The following is a 24,000-nucleotide window of genomic DNA, read 5'->3' on the forward strand; positions in this document are numbered from 1 at the left end:
GGTGGGTCAGTAGAGTGGGCAGACCTGATGGGCTATGGCCCTTATCTGCCGTCATCTTCTATGTTTCTATGCTCATTACTGGCCAGCCCAAAGATTTTTCCCTACTATGACAACATTGAGTACAGGATCTGGGGGTGGGGGGTGATCTACCTGGGATGCTGGGACTAGTATGAAGAAGATTCCTAGGGAGGTTTATAGTTCTCTATTATGGGAAAGCGTTTTCCGGATATTTCATAGGGCATATCTCATACCTTCTCGTTTTAATGCAGTGTCTCTAGCATGCCCCGACGGGACCCATTTCACCCAAAAGGGCTTTCTCAAGGGTTCATAGAGGAGCTCTAGCCCCAAACGAGGAAAGATGCTGTAAAAGAGCTCCTCTATGAACCCTTGAGAAAGCCCTTTTGGGCGAAACGGGTCCCGTCGGGGCATGCTAGAGACACTGCATTAAGACGATAAGTAAAAAGAAATTGCGCTGTCAATTAGTCTTTATTTCTGAACAACAACGATAAAGAACACAGAAGTAAATAGACAAGCTACATTTAATAAGGAGGCAATGCGATGAGCCAAAGCCAGACATTTATATTTGTGCAGACGGCTTTGTGAGCCCCTTTGCCATCCTATAATTGAACCTTAACCAGTGAGGATTGCGGTTGTTATGGTTGTTTCCAATTTGGCCTCACTTTTTCATCTTCTACATCTTTTTAGTGTTTACTAAGCATAAAAATCAGCCCCACATTCTACCTCAAGCACATGCACACACAGCTGATAATTACGCTTCTCTTCCAAAAAAGAGAAGTTAAAACATTAATGCTTACAGACCTGCAACTGAAAATATTTTTCCTGTATTTTAACAGATTCCAATATCTAATGCCAAGCAACACATGACATTTAAATGCCACTAGGCGAAACATGTTGGCGTTTGTAATCCCTAGCCAGAGACCACGACATTTAAGCTAAGTATAACTGAATTAAAAAAGCTAATTGAATCAAAAAGTTGAATATTTAGTAAACATAAGCATCAGTAAAATTTAAAACTAAATAAGAAAAATAAAAAATATGAATGTGGATCCGATGACGATTAGACATGTCAAGCTTAGAGCAATGAGACATTTTGAGCTCTAAGTGGTGTTGTTGAGGATTCGGTTAAGTTGATACTATACGAACGAGGGTGTTGACAAGTGGTTACTAGTATAATAGCTACTTGGTTGCATGTGATTTAAATGCTAATAGTCACTTCCTGTATTTTTCTCAGTCTTCTGTAGCTGAGCTGCTCAGCTATACCATATCCAGGATTTTTTTTTTTTCTTTGTTTCCAATTGACTTTTGTACAGTGCCAAATTTTCCAATGAAGATTTTTTGTGTGGGGGGGGGGGTAGTAGGGAACAGCATTTGAGTCTACATCGTTGCTCAGCAACAGTCTCTCTGATGTGCAAATTTCTAGTTAAGTAGGTCTTCAGTATTCCTGGAATTCTTCCCGAAAACTCTGTAAAAGGCAACCAAGTCACAAAAACAGAAATCCCTAAATATACCCAGTTCCCTCAAGACAAATAAAAATCCAGAGGTTTAAGTCGCATAGTCGGGGCATGGCCACCAGGAGGAACAAATCAACCCACCCTGTTCATATCAACCCGATGTCAATCACAGGCACACCTTGCAGCAAAGGTAGCAGCTGAGGGAGGATACAATTGAGATCTACACAATCTCGAGTGTTGTAGAACTGGTACAAGTGAATCAATTTTTATTCTTACAAAAACTAGTAAGACTAGAGCAGTGTCTCTCAAACTTTCTCGAGCCAGAGCACAGTAAAGGTAATGGTCATGGCTTGAGGCACCCAGAAGTGCACGGACGTCGCTGTGATAACATCTTGCGTATGTGTGACATCATCATGTCGACATCCGTACATGTGCAGAGGCCCTTCAGATGGGCCCTGAGACGCCAGAGGGGGTGCCGGCAGGGAAGAAGGCTGGAGAGAAGGAGAGGCACTGATGCCAACTGATTGCCTACAGCAGTGTTTCTCAACTACCGTATTTTCACGCATATAACGCACGCGTTATACACGATTTTACAAACCGAGCATAACCATGTGCGTTATATGCGTGAGCGCATTTTACAATTTGTTTTTTACATTGCTAGTTTCGCCCCCCCCCCCCCCGACGTCCGATTCATCCCCCAGCCCTGAAAGCCTGATGCCCCACCCCGAAGGACTGCTGGCCCCCCCACCCTGAAGGTCCGCTCGCACCCCTCCAACGTCCGATTCATCCCCCAGCCCCCCCCGCACCGTTTGCGGTGGAGAAGCAGCCTACCGTGGGTTTGCGATGCCAGTGAGCCCTGCTGCTTCCTCTGCCGGCGGTCCCGCCCCTTCTCTGATGTCAGAAAAAGGGCGGGTCCGCGGCAGAGGAAGCAGCACAGGGCTCAGAGAAGGGGCGGGACCATTGGCAGAGGAAGCAGCAGGGCTCACTGGCATCGCGAACCTACGGTAGGCTGCTTCTCCACCGCAAACGGTGCGGGGGGGCTGGGGGATGAATTGTCGTCGGGGGGGGTGTGTGAGCGGTCCTTCAGGGTGGGGCATCAGGCTTTCAGGGTGGGGACAGGACTTCAAGGGGGACAGGCAGACCTTTAAGGGGGGACAGGAGCGGCAAGAGGAGAGTCGGGACGGCAAGGTAGGAGGAGGTTTTAATTCAATGAGCAGCATGCGTGGTATACACGTGTGCGCACTATCTCTTAATTTATTTACATAAATTTCGGTTTCCCGCACGCTATACCCGTGTGCGCGTTTTACATGGGTGCGCGTTATATGCATGAAAATACGGTACTTCAAGCTAAGTACCCCCTAAGTCTAACAAATATCAACTGAGTACCCCAACCACAGACCTCCCTAGGCCCACCCAAGCTCTGCCCAAGATCCCATCCCCTTTAATAATGCAATTTTTTCTATTCATTTTTCATATACACACAATATACACAGCAGATATAAATTCTCAAAGCTGACATTTCAATCAGTATATTGAAAATAAAATCATTTTACCTACCGGCGATCCTCTACAAGCTGCTGTAATTAGCTTTAAAGGTGAGACTGGGAGGCCAGGGGGGAAGTTGGAGGACGCTAGAGAGAAGGGGGAAACATGCAGGCCTTCTGTGAATCGGGCAGTGTTGGCGTCGTACTGCGTAGGGAAGTCAGCTAACAAGTGCCTCTCTTTCTCCTCAGTGTGCTGCGGAATCTCAGGAGGCACAATTTAAGTACATATTCAGAAGTTTGCACATAGATATGTTAGGGTGGTGGAGACCGATGATTACAACATGGTTCGATTTAGCTGAACAGCTATTTCGCTGGCTTGTAAGCACCAGGAACCAGTCTGAGGTCTCTTCTCCCTCTGAATTATCAAATAAAGAGTGAAAAAAATCAACTCATCAGACCCTATGGCTGAACTCCAAGATTCAAATTGGCGGATTTAAGGTCATCTGGAAGTACTGGATGATGGCGGGTATACGTACTTTGGATGATGTTATTTCAGATGGTAAGCTGCTTGATTTTACACAATTGCAACACAAATTTGGTCTTAATAAATCACAAAATTATAGATGGTTGCAGTTGAAGCAGGTCATTCAGGTTGGATTTTCTGAATGGAAAAATCTCAGTAATCAGTATAGTTTACAGATCTTATGCTTTCAGGTGGACTTCCTCGGACATCAGGCCGCTCAGTAGTATAAATTAATATCTGGATTTTTAAATAAGAAACCAAAGACTGGTCTTCGGGACATTTGGAGCATTGAGATCAAGCATCAAATTACTGCATCTCAATGGCCACGTATTTGGGCTTGGAGAATGAGATGTAGAGTGTCAGCATCTATGAGACAAACTTGTTTTTTTCTGTTACATAGAGCATTTTGGACCCCGGTTCGTTTACAGAAGTTAGATAGCTCTAAATCTAACAGATGCTGGCACTGCCATCTTGACACTCGGACATTAGATCATTTGTTATTTTATTGTCCATTAATACTTGCTTTTTGGAAATCAATATGGGGTCAAATAAATATTTTGTTAGATAATCTGGTGGCATTATCCTACGATACCGTATTGTTTGGCATGTCAATGAGGGCAAAAAGCCAAATATCCTCTAATAACAATAAGCTTCTACTCATTATGACAGGGGTTGCCATACAATAGATTACAAATAATTGGAAAAATTGGGATAGGCTGAATTATAGCTTTTGGTGGAACTCTGGTGTTGCATTTTCAAAATGGAAAGGATAATTGCCATGCAGCAAGGAAATTTTAAAAGATTTCAGGTTATTTGGGAGCCATTAACAAGATACTGTAAAGATTGAAAGTATTGCATAGAATAAACATTAATTCTCTTTTGTTCATACACGTCTGGGGTGGGGTGGGAAGGTGGGAATATTTTATGATTTCTTTGGTTTATGATTAATTGTTGGATATAAAGGAGGGGAGATATTTGATGAAAGCTATAATTTGATGATATAATAAGTAATGTTAAAGTATAAAGTGATTGTATTTTGTGTTATACTTATTGAGTTAAAAAAAATGAATTAAAAAAAAAAAAAGAGTGAAAAATGGGATATATGGAAATTAAAGTGAATCTTCTGGGTTATCATTTGATAATAAAAACTTTCCACTAAATTAAAATTCCACTTTTTGTTCTAATTTGGTATTGTATGTGTATGTATATATGCGTCTCTCTAATAACTCCTTTGTCTGGATGCTTATCAAATTTTCAAGACATCAGAACTGTCAGGATTGCAATATCTTGAATGCATTTGTATGTGTGGACTCGTGCAAGCATTCACAAGTACAGTACTAAAAAGTGCTAGAATGGAGGTTCCTTTAGATCCGCCTGTTCTCCTCTCTATGCAATTCCACATCCTTCTGGGTTCAGCAATCTCTTCATCACGCTGTTTGATAACCTTGAGATCACTGGACACGATCATGCTGAAATCTCTCTCCTAGTCAGTGCATAGTATCCTCTCAGCCCTCCTACTATGTACTGTTCCCTTTTCATTTTTTTAATAGAAAACCAACCATCCAAACAATCTTACACCTAAAAACAAACTTTCCAAGATGACATTTGCATTTTCAGCCTCAGCATCATGAACTGGGGATCCGGACTACACTTGACATGTGCTCGTCAGTAATCTGCAAACATGAGCTCTAGGAAGTTCATCACAAAAAGTATAATGCCCTTCTCTAAGCAGCTATGCCGGTAGCCTCTCACCTTTACACAGACAATAGGCCCCCACAAAGTTGGTTTTGGATGGGCGTGGACGGATCCTCTTCCAGGTCTTGTCCTCTGAGCTCCTCTGCCGTGCAAGCAGAATATCCTTCTTACACTTGTGCTCTAGACCTTCCTTGTGTGTATAATCAAGGGCCTTTGAACCTGCAGATGAAGAAAAGGACAAAGAATATTAATAAAAGGACAACTAATGGAAATATCTAAATACCATTTTAAGACTCAGGGCTCAATTGGAATGCAAATACCAGCTAGAAAGTATCGACATGTTTTAGGCCGGGTAGGATTAACCATACCATACCATACTGATTCTTGTATCCCACAAGTGTGATCTAGGAATCACTGCAGCTTAAATGATACAAAGGTCTATACCACATGTACATGGATGTGTTGTAACAGGTCAGTGCAATGAGGAGAATATGGTGTGATCACTCTTGTGGGCTGGGTTGGGGAGACACAAGAGTGATCACAGCATACATTATACAACACAAAGTGGTGGAATCCTGCGGAGCCACATCTGGGAATACTTATTTGAGCCGATACTAAAGATAAGTGTCATCAATTAGTACACCAATAGACTTGATTAAAGAATATGGCATAGTGGCTCTATCATCATTAATTATAAAGAAAAATTAAGACTTGGAAGAGAAGAGGGACTTATGAGTGCGATGATGGTCCCTCTTTAATCTCACTGTGGCTCCAATGCAGGAGATTGGACATTGAGCACTTATATGTTTTCACTATAAATGATTTGAATTTAGTAGATTAATTTAAAACTGGTGTTTTTGGTCTAGTGGTTTAAACCAAAGCCATCACATTTTGAAGTTCACTATGCACTACCATCGGATTGAAATTTCTTTTTTAAATGTTTTGGTGAAGAAGGGATCTGATTGTTTTCCCACCAGTGTATCAGAAGGAAACTGATAGGAATGCTTTGCTTTTCAGGATGATAGTTGTCATTGTATATCATTAAAAGATAGTCTGCCTTTGTCTCATTTTCTAAAATATTGTCATCTTTGTTCTTAGAACAAGTGAGAATTTTAAAACAGTGATTGTTAAGTAGAGGATATGCCACTGGAATTGTTAAGAAAGCTTTTACAAGAGCCCATTATAATAATAGGGCAAGATTACCAGACAAAAACTGACCTATATTGGACAAGTGATGAGGGTGAATTCACTAGGAGGTGCTACTCAGAATGGTCAGAGGTAAAAAGAAACAGGGGAGACCAAAAGCCCACTGGCTGGATGCCATCAAGAATGACATGGAAATGAACATCAGGCAATTGAAAAAAGCTGTGTAAAACAGGGAAGCATGGTGAGGACTGGTCTACAGATTATCCAGGGGTTGGACAAGACGGATTGGACGGTAGTAGTACTGTTACATTCTGTTAATTGACCGGAAAAGCCCAATGACATCATGACTGGTATACTGAAATACATAGTAGTTATGAGTTTTGCATCAAGCAACATTGGAATGATCTCTCAACTATCCTGTGTTCAGCAGAGAGTAATGTTAAAACTGCCTACAGCAGAGGAAGGAACTTTTTTTTTCCAAATCTTTATTGACAATATTTGCTTACAAACCACAACCAAAAAAAACAACCCAATAATCAGTTATAGCTTCTCATACCAATAACCAACTCCCACTCAGTAGGCAGTCCCTTCCATTTCCCTAGTTAAATCAAAAGCATAAACAAGTACTTTGTGTTTGCAAAAAGCTTCTCTCAACAGACTAAGTCAAAGCGTTTTTATCATTCAGCACGGATTGTCTCTCCAAGCTATACATATATATCCCATACTTTATGATATGTTCTTAATGTGTTGTGTCTCAAGGCAGTCAGTAGCTGCAAATAGTCCATTTTGTGTCCTATCCATTGTAGATCAATTGGCTGCAAGTGCAAGATGTGCTGCTGTGAATAAAAAGGCTGCCAATTTGGAGCATTAAGCAAACAGCATTCTAGCATTAAAGGACAGTATTTGTGTTTAATGCTGACAAAGAGCTGTCCTACTCTGCCAGTAAGGTTTTATAAAAGGGCAGGACCACCAAAAAGTCCCCCTGGTGCCAACACAGTTCATAGATCTTATATAATTTTTGTGGTGTACAGTACCATCTATAGTACATTTTGTACCCATTTTCTATGCGATTGGAAGATATTGATAATTTGAATAAATCTCCCAGTGGTGTCTTGTGGTTTATGACCCCTAAATCTTTATCCCATTGCATCCTGTATGGGTCGTACGAGGCCTCTCAAATTAATAAAGTTCAATATATGATCATGATATGCCCCTTCGTTCTGTGCCTGTACGCAGGCCTTTTCTAGTTTTGTAGGGCTTTAAGATCTGCTACCCAAAACCTACTTCTTGTTCCTGAGGTTAGCTCTGCCCAACTAACGAGTACAAGTGATATATCATTTTTTTATTAAGCCCCAATTCTTTGGAATGCTCTGCCTTCTTATTTGCGGGAAGAGCAATCTTTACCTTGTTTTTAGAAACAGCTTAAGGCACATTTATTTTGGTAGGGCTTTCCAAGTTCACCCCTGGATTTTAGAATTTGGAGTTGATTTTTTTTTTTTTTTTTTAAAATAATACTTTGAGTTTTTGTGTATTTGGATGGGCTGTTGGTGGAGGCTTTCCTATCTAGTATATGGCATTCTTTTCCAATATGTGATTTTATTTAAAATTGTAATTCGCTTAGAATACCAAAAGCTCCAATACTTTTACTTCATCAACTACAGCGAAGCTTTTGAATGCATGGATCATGATAAACTATGGAGAACACTAGCACAAATAATAATAATAATAACTAATAATAATAACTTTATTTTTCTATACCGCCATAGTCAAACTGACTTCTAGGCAGTTCACATAGAAAGAAGGCTGGACAATCAGCGAATTACACAATGCAAGAAGAAGGAAGTCACATAATAAATTTGGGAAGCATGGGGAAGGAATACATGAGAGGAGAAAGAAGTTGGAAGTTGGTCCTCAACCTGGCAGCTAGACTTCAATGCTAAGAAATGTAAGGTCATGCACCTCGGAAGCGGAAATCCATGCAGGACGTACTTCTTGAACGGAGAAACTTTAACTAGGACTTCAGCAGAACGAGATTTAGGAGTAATCATCAGTGCAGACATGAAAACTGCCAATCAAGTGGAGAAGGCTTCATCTAAGGCAAGGCAGATATTGGGTTGTATCAATAGAAGTTTCGTCAGCCGAAAGCCTGAAGTCATAATGCCGTTGTACAGGGCCATGGTGAGACCTCATCTGGAGTACTGTGTGCAATTCTGGAGGCCACATTACAGTAAAGATGTGCACAGAATTGAATTGGTTCAATGGACGGCCACCAGGATGATCTCGGGGCTCAAGGGTCTCTCGTACGAAGAGAGACTGAACAAACTGCAGTTCTACACTCTTGAGGAACGTAGGGAGAGGGGAGACATGATCGAAACATTTAAGTACCTCACGAGACGTGTCGAAGTGGAAGATGATATTTTCTTTCTCAAGGGACCCTCGGCCACAAGAGGGCACCCGCTCAAACTCAGGGGCGGAAAATTTCATGGCGACACCAGAAAGTATTTCTTCACAGAGAGAGTGGTTGATCATTGGAACAAGCTTCCAGTGCAGGTGATCGAGGCAGACAGCGTGCCAGACTTTAAGAATAAATGGGATACCCATGTGGGATCCCTACGAGGGTCAAGATAAGGAAATTGGGTCATTAGGGCATAGACAGAGGGTGGGTAAGCAGAGTGGGCAGAATTGATGGGCTGTAGCCTTTTTCTGCCGTCATCTTCTATGTTTCTATGTTTCATAATACATTGGGGTTATAAGGGGAAAGAATACCTGAGAGAGGTCAACTGATTATGCAAGGAATTTGTCAAATAGAGCGGTTTTAATTAATGGGAACATTCAAACACATAACTCAGCTGATAAAGGACCCCTATGAAAATCAAGAAGCTGCAGTGAGAACTGTATATGGCAACACTGATGGTTTCCAATAAAACGTGGCATCGGGCAAGGATGCATCTTGTCACCTTACCTGTTCAACTTTTACAGCGAAGTCATCTTCAGAAAAGAAAAATTTGGAACAAGAGAGCACTGGTTTCAAAGTTGGTGGCTGAAATATAAAACAACCTGCGCTACGCAGATGATACAATGCTCAGCAGCAGCAAAGACGACATGTTGTATCTACTGAAAAAAGTAAAAGCCGAAAGTCATAAATGGGATTAGAACTGAACATAAACAAGACGAAGATCGTGAACATAGAAAATGATGAAGATTTTGAGCTTGAAGGCAACAGAATAGAAGTTGTAAAGGATTTCAGTCTCCTGGGTTCTTTCGTAAACAAAGAAGCAACTAGCAGGGAAGAAATACTCTGCAGAATAGCACTTAGCCACTCTTTAATGAAGACTCTCGACAAAGTATTCAAAGGCAAGGAAATAACACTCCAAATGATCAAAGAGCCTCTTATGAACAAAATTCAGCCTGCGGTCTTGGACATCCTTTAATACCACGCCGCTTTCACTGGAAAGGGAGCTACGCTTTACTTGCGCTGCCAGTGAATCCACTTTCAGAGGAACAAAAAGCTGGTTAAATTCCGCATCCATCGGACAGACCTTTGCCATGGCTTTGGTCATCCGAAAGGGCTCCTTTGGAACTTCTCAACGGTCCATGAGCATTTTGGTAATGTCTTGATGGGAGGGAAAACAGGAGGTCCGTGCCTTTGTGCTGCTCATAAGCGAGCACTGTGTAGCAGAGGACTATGGCATCTCTTATCTTTAATTCCTGGAGGGATTCCATGATCACCTCCAAAAGCGCTGAAGGCTTAAACAGCCTGCAAAAGAATGCTAATGAAGCTCCCTACAAGAATTCTCACAAGAAGGGATTGACTACCTACACATTCAGGAATGGGAGTGTCTGTTGCACTAGAAAATTTATTGTCGGAGTAGAAGTTATAAGAGTCCACACTTCAACTCTTGAAAAATGCTGACAAGTTTAGGGTTGTCAGAAGTTTGTTTGGGGGGTGGGGAAAGGGAACACAATTGAAAAATAACTGATGGTACTTTCTATTTTTGTTTCTGTATCAGTTATAATGGCTTGATTATTACACGCTATTGTGTTACTCGTGTTTCATTGTACCTCGTCATCAATAAAACCATTTATTTATTAAAGTTTTAAGTTTCAACAAACAAAAACCCCTAATCCATATCTTTATGCAGCTCTTCACAGCTGGTTAAAGTGCAGCATATTGCACTTAACCAACTATGGCATTAGCCATCTCTGCAATACTGAAGCCCAGACATGATCCAGCAATAAATTTGTTGAGCGTCACCAGCTGAGTATCAGGCTCGAGGATTCTTTTTTTTAGCCTTTATTTTGTTATCATTTAAGTCAGGGGTGTCCAATGTCGGTCCTCGAGGGCCGCAATCCAGTCGGGTTTTCAGGATTTCCCCAATGAATATGCATGAGATCTATTAGCATACAATGAAAGCAGTGCATGCAAATAGACCTCATGTATATTCATTGGGGAAATCCTGAAAATCCAACTGGACTGCGGCCCTCGAGGACCGACATTGGACACCCCTGATTTAAGTGAAAGTCCTTGATGCAATAAGTCCTCGTAATAACGCAGAAGCACTGGAAGGCTCTTTCAGACGTGACTGCCAGCAGCTGAGAGGATGGGACTATCGGCCAACTGAGCAGACACGAGCTGCAAGACAGAGAACATGGAGAAGGCAACATCAGAGTTTTCAATTTTATAGAGCCAGAGAGGCAATTTCCTGTACATCCCATTGTTTATGTTTATTCAAATTTGATATTCCGCTGAATCTTACTCAGAGTTCTCAGTGATTTACATAAACACTAGGGGGCTTATAATCAAAAAAATATATACATCTAAATTGATACTTGGACAATCTAAAAGACAAGTCGTCCAAGTGACGATAATCGAAACGTGTTTTGGATGTACCTAAAAACGACTTAGGTCTTGCAGTGCTGCTGTACGACCAGAGCTAAAAGGGGCATTTTAGGAGGAGTGGTGAGGGCGGGATTTGGGCGGGACATGGGTTGATCTAAACTTAGTCGTACTGCAAGTATAACCAAAAATTTAACTAGACTGCCTGGACGGAAATTGTACGTTGTGACTTAGGCCATGTAAAAACAGGTCTAAGTGGTAAAAAGTTATTCAAAGTGACCAGATAAGCCCTGCAGACACAAAGTACAGACTCTCACACACTGCCCCAGTGATCACTGACACCCCCCCACAACACCATAAAAATCATAATAAAAACATACACATCTGCCTCCAGAACATTAGCACCTGGCAGCCTGTCATAGGAAAGTCTAGCAGAGCTGCACAGAGGTGGCTTAAGTGGTCTTGGGGTGGGTTAGTGAACCATGGAGAGGACCCAGACCCATAAGCTACTCTAATCACTGCATTCATGGTGAAACATGTGCACCCCCCAAAACCCTTTTGTACTGCCATATAAGTGGCACCTGCAGGCTTAAGAGCTATTGGGGTGGTAGACAGGTGGGTCTAGTAGGTTCTGGGGGTGTTTTTGAGGGCTTACCATGACCTATAAGGAAGACGTGGTACCCTTTTTGTGAAGTTCACAGCAGTGCCCTGTAAGGCACCCCACTACTCTGGTGCAATGTTTGGGAGTCCAGTCCATTACTTTGCCGACCCCACCCATGTCCAAAAGGTCTTGTTCTGGGTGTTTTTGACTTGGACAAATTTTTGGACGAGAATGGGGTATAACAATAGATGACTTAGTGGTCTGGACAATCAAACGGCTGGTTGTCCAACTAGAAGTTTTTTTGGGGGAAAAATATTTTGGACGTATTTTTCGGGACTGGACATGTTACTTAGCTGACTTTGGGTGACTAGCAACTTAGGCCAAAAAAAGGCTTGGACATTTCTTTTGATTATGCCCCTCTAGGTATCTAAGTTAAAATTAAAAAAAAAAAGGAATGCCATTGTGTCTCTTTTCTTTTGTCTCTTGTGGCTGCTCACATCAAAATTTTGTAAGAAGTCTCTAACACACAGTGTCTCTCAGATATCAGCGCTAGAGGGGTACGCGGGGAGGATAGAATGGGGTGGCACTGCGCTGCATTTTTACCTGTTTTCTGGTAACACTGGTTACATGCCTGGCCGAATTCATAGGTTGATGCCAGTGGGTTTTTCACAAGAAGCACCAGGCCCGGCATGGCAATGGAGGGCAAGTGGGGCAGAAACAGATCCAAACTCATATTAGCCACACTGTTTAAACCAGAAGCACTCGCCTGCTGAAATAGACAAACAAATTCCTTCAATATTAGTTATAACAACACATTTAAACACTTCATGTGGTTAAGCAGCACTTTCTTTGAAAAGGACTGACAAGAGAATTTAGTCCATGACTGTTATCAGATAGAGTGCATAATGGGAGAAGGGGCTGCATGGATCCAATGACAGCCCTTTACAGGAATGACCTCAAATTTTTGGAAAGAGTTAACAAAATACAGTACCATCATCCTATGCCAAGGGTCTAGAAACTGGGATACCCGAAAGGAGAGGTTCATATGTTTGTTAACCCTTTATCACACATTTCTTATCACAGCACTTATACCTTATTCACAGTTCTTCATAATTACTGGCACTGTCTGAGGAGGGTGCTGAAATTAAGCCAAAAATCCTTCACCTGCCTGTTTCTGATCACATATTTTTGATGGAAGCTGAAAATTGGTGCTTTATCTTGTTTGTCTCTTACCTTCTACCAACTAGAGTTGCCTCTTTCCCTTCCCACAGGTAGGTATCCCCCCCTCAAGCCTACCTTATAATCTCTGGCAGTCTAGGGGTGTAGTAAGGGTAGGAGTGATCCCCAGTCACTACTGCCCATGCCAACTTTGCTCTCAAAATGGCTGCTATGACCTCTAATAGCAATCTTGTGAAACTGCTGGAAGAGGTCACAGGAGAGATATGATTCAGACGTTCAAATACTTAAAGGGTATTAACGTAGAACAAAATCTTTTCCAGAGAAAGGAAAATGGTAAAACCAGAGGACATAATTTGAGGTTGAGGGGTGGTAGATTCAGGGGCAATGTTAGGAAATTCTACTTTACGGAGAGGGTGGTGGATGCCTGGAATGCGCTCCCGAGAGAGGTGGTGGAGAGTAAAACTGTGACTGAGTTCAAAGAAGCGTGGGATGAACACAATGGATCCAGAATCAGAAAATAAGATTAAATATTGAATTAAAGCCAGTACTGGGCAGACTTGTACGGTCTGTGTCTGTGCATGGCCGTTTGGAGGAGGATGAGCAGGGGAGGGCTTCAATGGCTGGGAGGGTGTAGATGGGCTGGAGTAAGTCTTAACAGAGATTTCGGCAGTTGGAACCCAAGCACAGTACTGGGTAAAGCTTTGGATTCTCGCCCAGAAATAGCTAAGAAGAAAAAAAAAATAAATTTAAATTGAATCAGGTTGGGCAGACTGGATGGACCATTCGGGTCTTTATCTGCCGTCATCTACTATGTTACTATGAGCCATTTTGAGAGCAGAGCTGACATGGATAAGAGCGACGGGGAATCACTCCTGCCCTAACCACACCACTAGACCACCAGGGAGGGGGACTATACTTTACATTAGAGAATGATATGGGGACAAATTTGTCCCCGCCCCCCTCAGGAACTCAATTTCCCCGTCCCATCCCCATGAGTTTTGTTGCTGTCGCTGCCCCATTCCTGTAAGCTCTGCCTTAACCGCACAAGCCTCGAACACTTATGATTTTAAAGTGTTTGAGGCTTGTGCAGATGAGGACGGAGCTTGCAGGGGCAGGGACAGGAAAAGAACTCGTGGGGACGGGAAAATGAGTGCCCATGGGGACAGGGAAAAATTAGGTCCCGTGTCATTCTCTAATTTACATTCTTTTTTCTTGTAATGCAAGTAATGCAGTTTGGATCTTGCATAGTAGTTTATATGGTAAATAGAATGCTCCAAATAACTCATTTTGATACAAAAGTGTAGCAGGAATTTAATTCTGTAAATCTGGGATGATATGCTCCTTAGGAATTAGCCTCTTTGTGAAGTTATGACATCAGCAGTCGCTTCAAATCTGGTGCAAAGTCAGCTATTGTGAAAGCTTCAGTTTTCATATGCCGAGCTCCATGTGTGTGAAGGCTACTTTGCTTGGAGGTAAAATATGGTTTTCCATTACACTTCCCCCTCCCCATTCGCGGTTCCTGCACTTGCAGTTTCATATAATCGCGATTTTTTTCTGGGGAGGGGGAAAATTTAAAAAACAGTCTTAATGTAAAAAAAAAAAAGCCATCTTTTTTTTCTTCCCTGCTGCCTTCCCGGCCTTACCTATTGGTCTAGAGGGTTTTCGGGGCAGGAGCAATCTTCCTACACTCCTGCCCCATGCAGATCGCCATGAGGAAATGGCTGCTGGGAGTTTCCGTAGTCTCTCGAGACTATGTCGGGAACTCCCTACAGCCATTTCCTGATGGCGATCTGCACAGGGCAGGAGCGTAGGAAGATCGCTCCTGCCCCGAAAGCCCTCTAGACCACCGGGTAAGGCCGGGAAGGCGGCAGGGAGGTGGGGGTGGGTCAGAGCCAGATAATCACGGTTTTTCGGCATTCGCGGTCCGGCTCTGCCCGTATCCCCCGCGAATGACGAGGGAGAAGTGTACTTAAATGTCCAGGTGCCCAGAGTGTCTTCCAAAACCAGGCAGTTTGTCCAGATTATGTAAGTCCCCAATGTTGGGGCAGCATGTGGAGGACCTCTGCACGATGATATCATACACATGTGCACATGTGTGTGACATCATTGCGTCGACATCCGCACATGAGCCCAGGTCCTCCACATGCTGTCCCAATGCCATGGAGGTTCATGTGAGGGCATGGCTGGGGGGAAGAACAGGGCAGGTTTGAAGGCAGAACGGGGTGTGGCCATGCGTCCGGGATTTCAGCTAACAAAACCTGGTAACCCTATATTTGGGCGAGTCTAAAACATTTCCAGACTCAGTTGGGCATGACGAAGATTCAGTGCTATATAGTGGGCCAGGAACTGCTCCTAGTAGGCTATGTCCCACTGAATATCTAGTTCGGCCAGTGACCAACTATGTTGCACGACATAGCTGGTCACTGCCAAGATTCAGAGGCTCGCCAGCTAAATTCAGAGGTCAGATAGACCCGCCTAAAAAGCAGGTCTACCTTTCGCTGTTAGGACTTAGCCAGCCAGCCAGCTATTGAATATCGTCTATATCTCAGCTGGCCAAAAAAAAGTAGAAATTTAATGCCTGTTGCCAGATATGGTGCCAATATTGAATTTCTGGTTTTGCCACGGACCATGGGGGACAGCAAGCTATCTCCCAAGGTCTGAATATCAGGCAGGTAGGCATTTTAAATCAATTTTGTGGTATTCAGAAGCTAGATTCTATGAGACAGGAACCTGCAATGATTGCAATATCATTTCCCTACAGCTTGAAAACAATGAACTAAAGCTTACAGTATACTGTACATTAGAAAATAATTTGAGAAATGTGCTGCTTGATTGTAATTTTTTCAGAGCATATAGTCCTCGCATTCAACAACATCAATGTGCTTTTTTTAATATGAAATCAGTTTTATTGATGACTAATACAATGCAACACAAACATACAATACAGCTGCATATATGCAAAGAAAAGAAAAATTATAAAGGACAGCCCAGGATGGCGGCATAAATCAGGAGCTCCTCCAAGGCTGCTGAATAAAACTTGAAAATCATTCTCCTATTGAGGGATAAACATGTTCCTGAGGAGTCCGATTGGTGCACAACAATGGCCATGTGGAAAAAACTGAAAAAAATTCCACTTTACAACAGAGGTGGGGGAGAAATTGAAACAGATGACCGGGGCCTTCCCTGGCAGACCGAGGAAAGCAAATGACATATCCCTCCTTGGAATCAGAAGATGACAGCCAGGTGAGTCAGTCTGGGGATGAGGCCCTTACCTCTACATCGGTGGAGCCTCCCTGGTTTCAGGATTTGAAGACAGAGATGGTAGGAGTTTGCCTAGATGTTCAATCAGGGTTAGCAGAAATTAAGGTCGAGGTGCGGGAGTTGGGGGCCCGAGTGGCAGCCTTGGAGGACCACGTGGCAAAGAAGTCCGCAGAGATCACAGAGACTAAACTTTTCGATGACTAATCATAACACTATAATTAAAGAGCTACAAGTGGAAGATCTAGAGAAGTGATCCAAACGTTGCAATCTCCCCTTCAAGGGGATACCAGAAACAGAAGCTTACGGAGATAGTGTGATTATGATGAGAGATATTTGTGGTGCCCTTTTGGGGATAGATGAGGCAAATCGTAAACGGCTGCACATTCAAAGAGCTCATCATAGTCTGGGATCCCCTAAGTGTACGAATGTGAGAGATATTATTGCCTGTTTTGGGGACTTTGGGACCAAAGAACAAGTGCTGGTTAAGGCATGTGGTTTACCTGATTGGCGCTGGAAGGATCTTGCCTGGGCCATGCTCCAAAAGAGACAAAGCTTTAGAAATATCACCAGGCTTCTACAGACTGAGGGACACACAAATACCGCTGGTTATTTCCTTTTGGATTATGGCTTACAATTAACAGCAAATCAATAAAGACTCATACAGTAAAAGAGGCATGGAAGGTGCTTCAAGAGTTGGGGAGTCGCAACACCCCGGTACAGGAGACAGGAGCATTGGTATCAGCAGAGCCCTAGGCTGATGGGGCATGGAAAACGGTGGTGCGCCATGGGAAATCTAGCCCCAAAACAGTCACCTGAAGAGAGGATCTGACTTATGGCAACATCTGAATATTAGTAGATGTTACTGCTGGATAACGCTAAGTGGATAACAGTTGAATATCATGGTTATTGCATCTGATCCGCCCTCCCAAATGCTTCTGACTCCTCTGTCTTCTATCCACATAATTTCAGACCAGATATCTTAGGAGTTATGCATTAGCAGTCCCAAATTTATTTATTTATTTATTTTTGTAATTGTTTATTTAAAGACAGCAGGATACACAGCCATTCAATCAATATACCAACAAATAAGCAATAAGCACAGAACATTGCATGCCCCTAACCTCCAAGATCGTGGTATAGCAATGAACAATCCAAATGTCACCATGACCCTGCTGCATAAACCCTCTAAACCAGGGGTGTTCCAACCTTTTGGACTTCCCTGGGCCGCATTGGACAAAAAACCTTTTTCTGGAGCTGCACAAACACTAACACTAGCTGATTAGCAAAAAAAAAGGCCGAGCAGGTCCCAAATTTGCAATCACTAATATAGAAGATGCACATATCTAATAATAAACCTTCATTAAAGGGACACTGTAAAGAGGAACCCCAAAAAGCAGTAATACCCTGACTGATTGATCCTCCACGTGCACCGCTGACAGTAGGAGCAGCCACAGGCTTCCGCATCCCTACTCTGATGAGCAGGGATATGCGTGCCTGGTTTTCCCATTCACTTCTATTACAGCTACGGTAAGCCTCTTCAGAGGTGAGCCTCATCAGAGCGGGGATGCTGTATCAGCTGTCAGCAGCGCACGTGGAAGATCATTCAGTCAGGGTAAATATTATTGCTTTTTTGGGCCTCCCACTTTGAGTTTAAGTTCCCAGGCTCCCTCAAAATGAACATCTCCCCTGCTGTAGCTAGTAGGAACCCCAAGCCTCACCAACTGATGGCCACCTCCTCCCACTCCAACTCCCCAAGTTCTGCAGTTGGCAGCAATATTGCAGAGCTGTTGCCTTCCCTTCTCCCTGCCCCCCTTGGCTTTCATTCATGCATGAAAGCAGTGGCAGCTTGAGGATATTGCCATTGGCTGCAAAGCTTGGAGATTTTGGCTTCCAGACTGGAGGAAGATGTCTTCAGTTGGCAGGGCTTGGGAATCCCCACTAGCTCAAGTATTTATAAATTGCACTCAGGCGGGGAGAAACTTTGGTGCCCATCCACTAATTTTGGGCTTGGTCCCTCCCCCAAATCAGCTATATAATTGATATGCACATATCCCAAAGCTAACATATTCCAGTTAATAAATTCAAATTAAAACAATTTTTTCTACCTTGTTGTCTGGATATTTTGTTTTTCTATCATCTTGGTCCCAGTTTACCTTTCTGCTTTTTGTCTATCTTCAACTAATTCTCTTTCCAGTGTCTGCTGTTCATTTTTTTCTCCTCTTCTCTCTTGTTCCATTTCCTCCTTATGCTTGTCTCCAATGTATTGATTTTTCCCTTTCCGCTTTCTTAACTTTTTCTTTTCTTTTTTGCCTCTGTCCACTCAAATCTTGCCTTCTTGCTCACCCTTCTTCTTTTTAAATGTTCAGCTACCTCTCAATTCTCTATCTTTCAGTCCCTAGCTCTCCCATTTCCCATCTCACTCCTTTCCCAGCCTCCTATTTCCTTCTATCTACTCCCCATTACCACATTTCCACCACTGTACTCACTGCTCTCTCACTCATCTTGTCATCTCCCTTTTGACCTCATTCACATGGCTCACCACTTTCAGAATCCCTCCTCCCTCTCTCCACTGTTCAGAATATAACTCCCTGTACCTTTCTTTCCATTCCCCTAGCATATTCTTATCCCAGCTCTCTTCTCTCCTGTCATCCCATGGGTCCATCTCTCCTCCTATATCCCCATGGTCCAATATTTTGCTCACTCTCTTTTCTGTTTTTCTTCTTCCCTACCCCCCCCCCCCTTGATGCTGAGCAATGAAATGGAGGAAAAAAAGAGAGATGCTGCATCTCTCTGCCTTCCATCTACAGGCCTAACATTTCTCTCCCTCTCTCCCTTCCATCCCCAGATCTAACTTCTCTCCCTTTCTCTTACCAACTGCCCCCATCCCTTCTCTCCCCCAGCCTTCCTCCTGCTGGTCCACCATTTCTCCCTTTCTCTTCCCAACAGTTCTCCCTTCAAGTATCTCTTTCCCTCTTCCTCCACACCACCCAGGTCTAACTTCTCTCCCTTCAGACCATTGCCCAACAGTTTTCTCCCTCTGTCCTCTGTTTCTGGCCCCAAAAGCTCTCCCCACATGCCCAATCTGGCGCTTCTTTTAATACCTGCCCCCTCTGTACTTAAAAAAAACCCAAAAACAGTCCAGGAGGCTTCCTCGGCCCAGCATGTTCTCCCCCTTCTCTCCGCACCCATGCATCTCTACCTCACTCCTCCTCCCACCACAATGTCCAATAATTCTCTCTCTTCCCCTCCCTCCTCTCTCTGCCCAACAGTTCTCACCTGTCTTCATCTCTCCATGTGCACCATCTCTTTTCCTCTCTGACACCCAATTCTCCCTTTTGAATCCCTCCTTCACCTCAGTATCTTTTTCCCTCACTCCCTCCATTCTTCCATCCTATGGTTCATGCTCCCCTCCCTCTTTACTTTCATTCTGTATCCTAAGTTCATGCCCCTCTCTCCTTCCTTCCATCATTTGTCCTAAGTTTGTGCTCCCACCCTCTCAAGTCCCAACACACCCTTCTCCCTCCCTTCTGTGCTGCGGGTGTTTACCTTCAGGCCGGCTCCCTCCTCACTGCTAGTCATTCTTCTGCTCAAAGCTGCCAGCAGCAGCTCCTACGCATCTCCCACAGCTGATCTGGAAGTCTTCTCTTTGACGTCGCAACGTCAGAGGGAACGCTTCCAAGTCAGCCACGGGAGGCGAGTTGGAGCCGCTGCCTGCGACTTTGAGCAAAAAAACACTGCAGCAAGACGGAGGAGGGAGCCGGCCAGAAAAGAAACACCCCAGGGCAACAGAGGAAAACGCCACATCGCCCTTGAGCTGGACCTCATGAAATACCCTCTTGGGCCGCGGGTTAGACAACCCTGCTCTAAACCAAGAAAACAAGCAAACAGTATCTTCCTTCCCCCCACCCCCAGGTAACAGTAATTGCTCCATATCTATGAAATAACACATCAAACCTGTAAAATCAAAGGACTCGGTAGAGTAGAAGCTATTTGTGGCTCCCTTAACTATAATACCATAAAAAGATAAATGATAATGGGGAGGTTTCTGATGCTATTCTGTGGGATGCACTTAAAGTGGTAGTTCGTGGGGAACTTATTAAATGGGGGGCTAGATATAAACGACAGCGAGCCCAGACTTTCTTCCATTTGCGCAGCCGCTTATCCCGGTTGGAATTGGTCCACCAGAACAAGCAGGATCCTCAGACATTGGCCCAACTGCAGCAAGTACGAGATGAACTTTACCAGCTCCAGGTAGCGGAAACAGAACGTATGCGTGAGCGATTTCGACTTAACATCTATGAATATAGTAACAAGGCTAGTGCCCAATTTGCTAGGTATATTCGTATCAAACAACATCAAACAACTATAGCCTGTATTAAGGGGGATGCAGAAGGGGTGCTGAAGGTCATGGACTCTGCTATTCAACGGGAGTTTCTGGACTTCTATTCTCAGCTTTATGGTCCTCCTGGGCAACTGGATGAGGGAGCGCAGACTAGATTCCTTGACTCGCTGCAGATACCAGAGTTGTCTGTGTCGGATCGGGAGTATTTGCAGGAACCCATACAGCTATCCGAGGTCCTGGGGGTGATCGGGGCTTTGAAGAATGGCAAATCCCCAGGGTTGGATGGGTATACTAGTCGCTACTATAAACAGTTTTCGATGCAATTGGGGCCTCTCCTGGTCCGGGTGGCCAATGGAATCCCTACAGGGGGCCAATTGCCGCGTACGATGGGCGAGGCTGGAGTGGCCATACTGCTAAAACCTGGGCGAGATCCTTTATTGTGTGGGTCCTATCGTCCCATTTCTTTGTTAAACTTGGATGCCAAAATTTTAGCTAAGGTTCTAGCTCAGCGTCTAGGAAAGGTATTGCCGTCCTTGATCCATCAGGATCAAGCTGGGTTTATACAGCGACGCCAGGTGAGCGATAACATCAGGAGAACCCTTAATTTGCTTTGGGAGGCTGGATCCGGTCGGGACAAAGCAGTTTTGATCTCAGTTGATGCTGAAAAGGCCTTTGATCGGGTCCTATGGGGGTTTCTTTGGGATGTGATGGACCGTATGGGTCTGGGGGGCATTTTTGGTGCCTGGGTTTGGGCTCTGTATGCTGCTCCACAGGCCTGCCTACGGATCAACCAATCTTATACTGATTTTTTTTCTATTTATCGTGGGACTAGGCAGGGATGCCCGCTCTCGCCTTTATTATTTGCGGTGTCTATAGAACCTCTAGCTCTGGCTATTAGACACCATCCTGCCCTGGTTGGCTTCTTGCAGGATGGGGTGGACCACCATGTAGCGCTTTTTGCAGATGATATTCTTTTATATGTAGGACGACCCGAGGTCACCATACCGCATCTTTTACAGCTATTTGACATTTATGGGAATGTCTCAGGGTTTAAAATAAATTTAGCTAAGACGGAAATTTTAAATTTGACCCTGACACCGAGGGAGGTAGATGGGTTACGGGGGTGTTTTCCTTTTAGATGGGATAACCAAGGGATCAAATATCTGGGCATTTTTATTCCCAAAGATCTTGCGTGGCTTTATGAGCAGAATTATCCGCCTATTTATCGCCGCATAAGAGTTGACCTACAGCGTTGGCATGGATTATGGCTGTCCTGGTGGGGTCGGATAGCAATTATCAAAATGAATGTATTCCCTAGGTTGCTGTTCCTCTTTCAGACTCTACCTATCTAAGTGCCCTTAGGGGAGTTACGGAGGTTGGGTAGGGAGATCCGTAATTTCATCTGGGAACTAAGTCTCCTAGATTGTCTCAATCTTTATTATGGGCAGCTAGAGAAGTAGGGGGCAGGGGGCTACCTAACTTGGTGTGGTATTACCAGGCGGCGCAGATAAAGTTGGTGCTTGACTGGGAATTAGGGGACCATAAAAGTGGGGTGCAGTTGGAGCAACAGTACAGTGGCCCAGAGCTTCTGAAATATAGGCTGTGGGCATCTGGTTTGCAGCGTCCATGGATTCAAAGCATATCTAATCCCTTTGTGCAACATTTGGCTCGGGTATGGACCCATGTGCGTACTAAATTGGGTAGTAGAGCCTTGGTGTCCTCCCTGGCTCATATACAGGCTGAGCCTCAATTTCCAGCGGGCCGGGTCAATTGGGTTTTTCATTGCTGGTTTCAAAGGGGGATACGTGTCTTTAGAGACTTATTTGGGACCTCTGGGCTCCTTCCTTTTGCCATGCTCCAGCAGAAATATGACTTACCTGATGGAGACTATTTAGCTTATTTTCAGATCAGACATTTTATGCAGGCTCAGGGCTGGGGTTCCGGGTTTCCGCTTGAACGGGAACCCATAGAGAATTTGTGGTTGCTTTTGCAGAAAGTCCCTAGACCGCTCTCTGTGATGTACCAGTATTGGAGGGGCCACTTACCCATTACTTATTCTTTTCAAAAGCAATGGGAGCGGGACTTGGAGTCACGGTTTTCTGCTAAAGACTGGGAAGTTATATGTAGGGAGGTTTATAGAGCCTCCTCCTGTGCCTTAGTTCAGGAGAACACATATAAAGGTCCTCACCAGGTGGTACTATACCCCGGAATGTCTGCACAGAATGTTCCCAGGAGTATCTGATCAATGCTGGAGATGTGGTATGCATGTGGGGTCTTTTTTACATATTTGGTGGGACTGTGTGATCCTTAACTCTTTCTGGAAGGAGGTGGTTGGTACTTTGTCTGATTGCCTGGGGGAATGTGTTGCAGTGACTCCCCAGAGCTGCTTGCTTGGCTTACATAATAATAGGGAGCATACCTGGCAGACCAAGTTCCTTCGTTGGGGTTTGGCGGCGGCTAAATGCCTAATTGCCAATCATTGGAAAAATAGAGAAGCCCTAACTCATATTACTTGGGTTAATCGCTTGTTATCCTTGGGGAAGATGGAGATGGCCGTGGCTAAGCGTCGCCATAAATATGTACTTCAATTTACAACTTGGTGTAAATTGGAAAGGCTGCTGGATACTCTATAGTGGATCTCTCAGACCTGGATACTTAGTCGTCTGCTCGGTGATGGGGGAGGGTGGGGGGGGGGTTTGTGGAGAATTTTGGAATGGGGAATTTTGGTTTGGGGGAGGGGAAGTGCAGGGGCAGACTGGAAGGGGATGGTGAGTTTTGTTTTTGTTTTTTTTTCCTCTGTCTTTGCTGTATTCTTTGCATTTGTTTCTGCCTTTGATATTGCTTGTTCTTTGTTGTTTTGTTTGCATTTTATATCACCAAAAATTTTCAATAAACATTTAAATATGAAAGAATATCATAAAAAGATAATAATAAACCAGTGCTCTACAGGGCTGAGTCAGCCATAGCATCCTTAAGACCCTCTACCTCCAGATATAAGGAATGTATTTTGAAATAATAAAAGGAAAATATTGATACAGAAATACAAGAGAAAATATAGGACAAATACTTTGTAAAAGCAAGACTTTGTGGAAAGCAACCCTAGAGAATTAATCTAAGAAAATATATGAGGGCTTCCAATTACTAGCTATAATTGATAAAACCCCCAAAATCGTCCACCCCTATTGGGATCCAATGACATCTATCAGCTGCTGTTATGACCCAATGACATTACTGAAGTTCTTTTTTCTTTCAGCATTAGGAGCTCCCACCACTGGCTAGAATACAAGAAGTGCCTGATTCTATAAGTGGTCCCTAGATTGGAGGAACTCAAAATTGAATAATGAGCTTAATTGGCATAATTTACCACACCATTAAAAGCTCAGTAAAAAAAAAAAATTTTAATCAATTAAGATTTCCACACACAATTCCTACGCCTACTTCAAAAGTAGGTGTGTTTGGA

The 24,000-nt window shown here is 43.7% G+C and overlaps 1 protein-coding gene across 6 annotated transcripts in view; it reads right to left on the reverse strand.

The window, feature by feature from the left end:
- Positions 1 to 24,000, reverse strand: part of ZC3H7B (zinc finger CCCH-type containing 7B) — a 204,980-nt gene that overhangs the window by 74,313 nt on the left and 106,667 nt on the right. For all 6 annotated transcript variants that reach the window (XM_033929400.1, XM_033929398.1, XM_033929404.1 and 3 more), the window contains 2 exons: positions 12,362 to 12,527; positions 5,232 to 5,393 (listed from right to left, as the gene is read on the reverse strand). In XM_033929400.1, coding sequence (XP_033785291.1) covers positions 5,232 to 5,393; positions 12,362 to 12,527 — 328 coding nt within the window. The remainder of the gene's footprint in view (positions 1 to 5,231; positions 5,394 to 12,361; positions 12,528 to 24,000) is intronic.

Source organism: Geotrypetes seraphini, chromosome 2 (genome assembly GCF_902459505.1).
Source record: "Geotrypetes seraphini chromosome 2, aGeoSer1.1, whole genome shotgun sequence".
Taxonomy (NCBI): domain Eukaryota; kingdom Metazoa; phylum Chordata; class Amphibia; order Gymnophiona; family Dermophiidae; genus Geotrypetes; species Geotrypetes seraphini.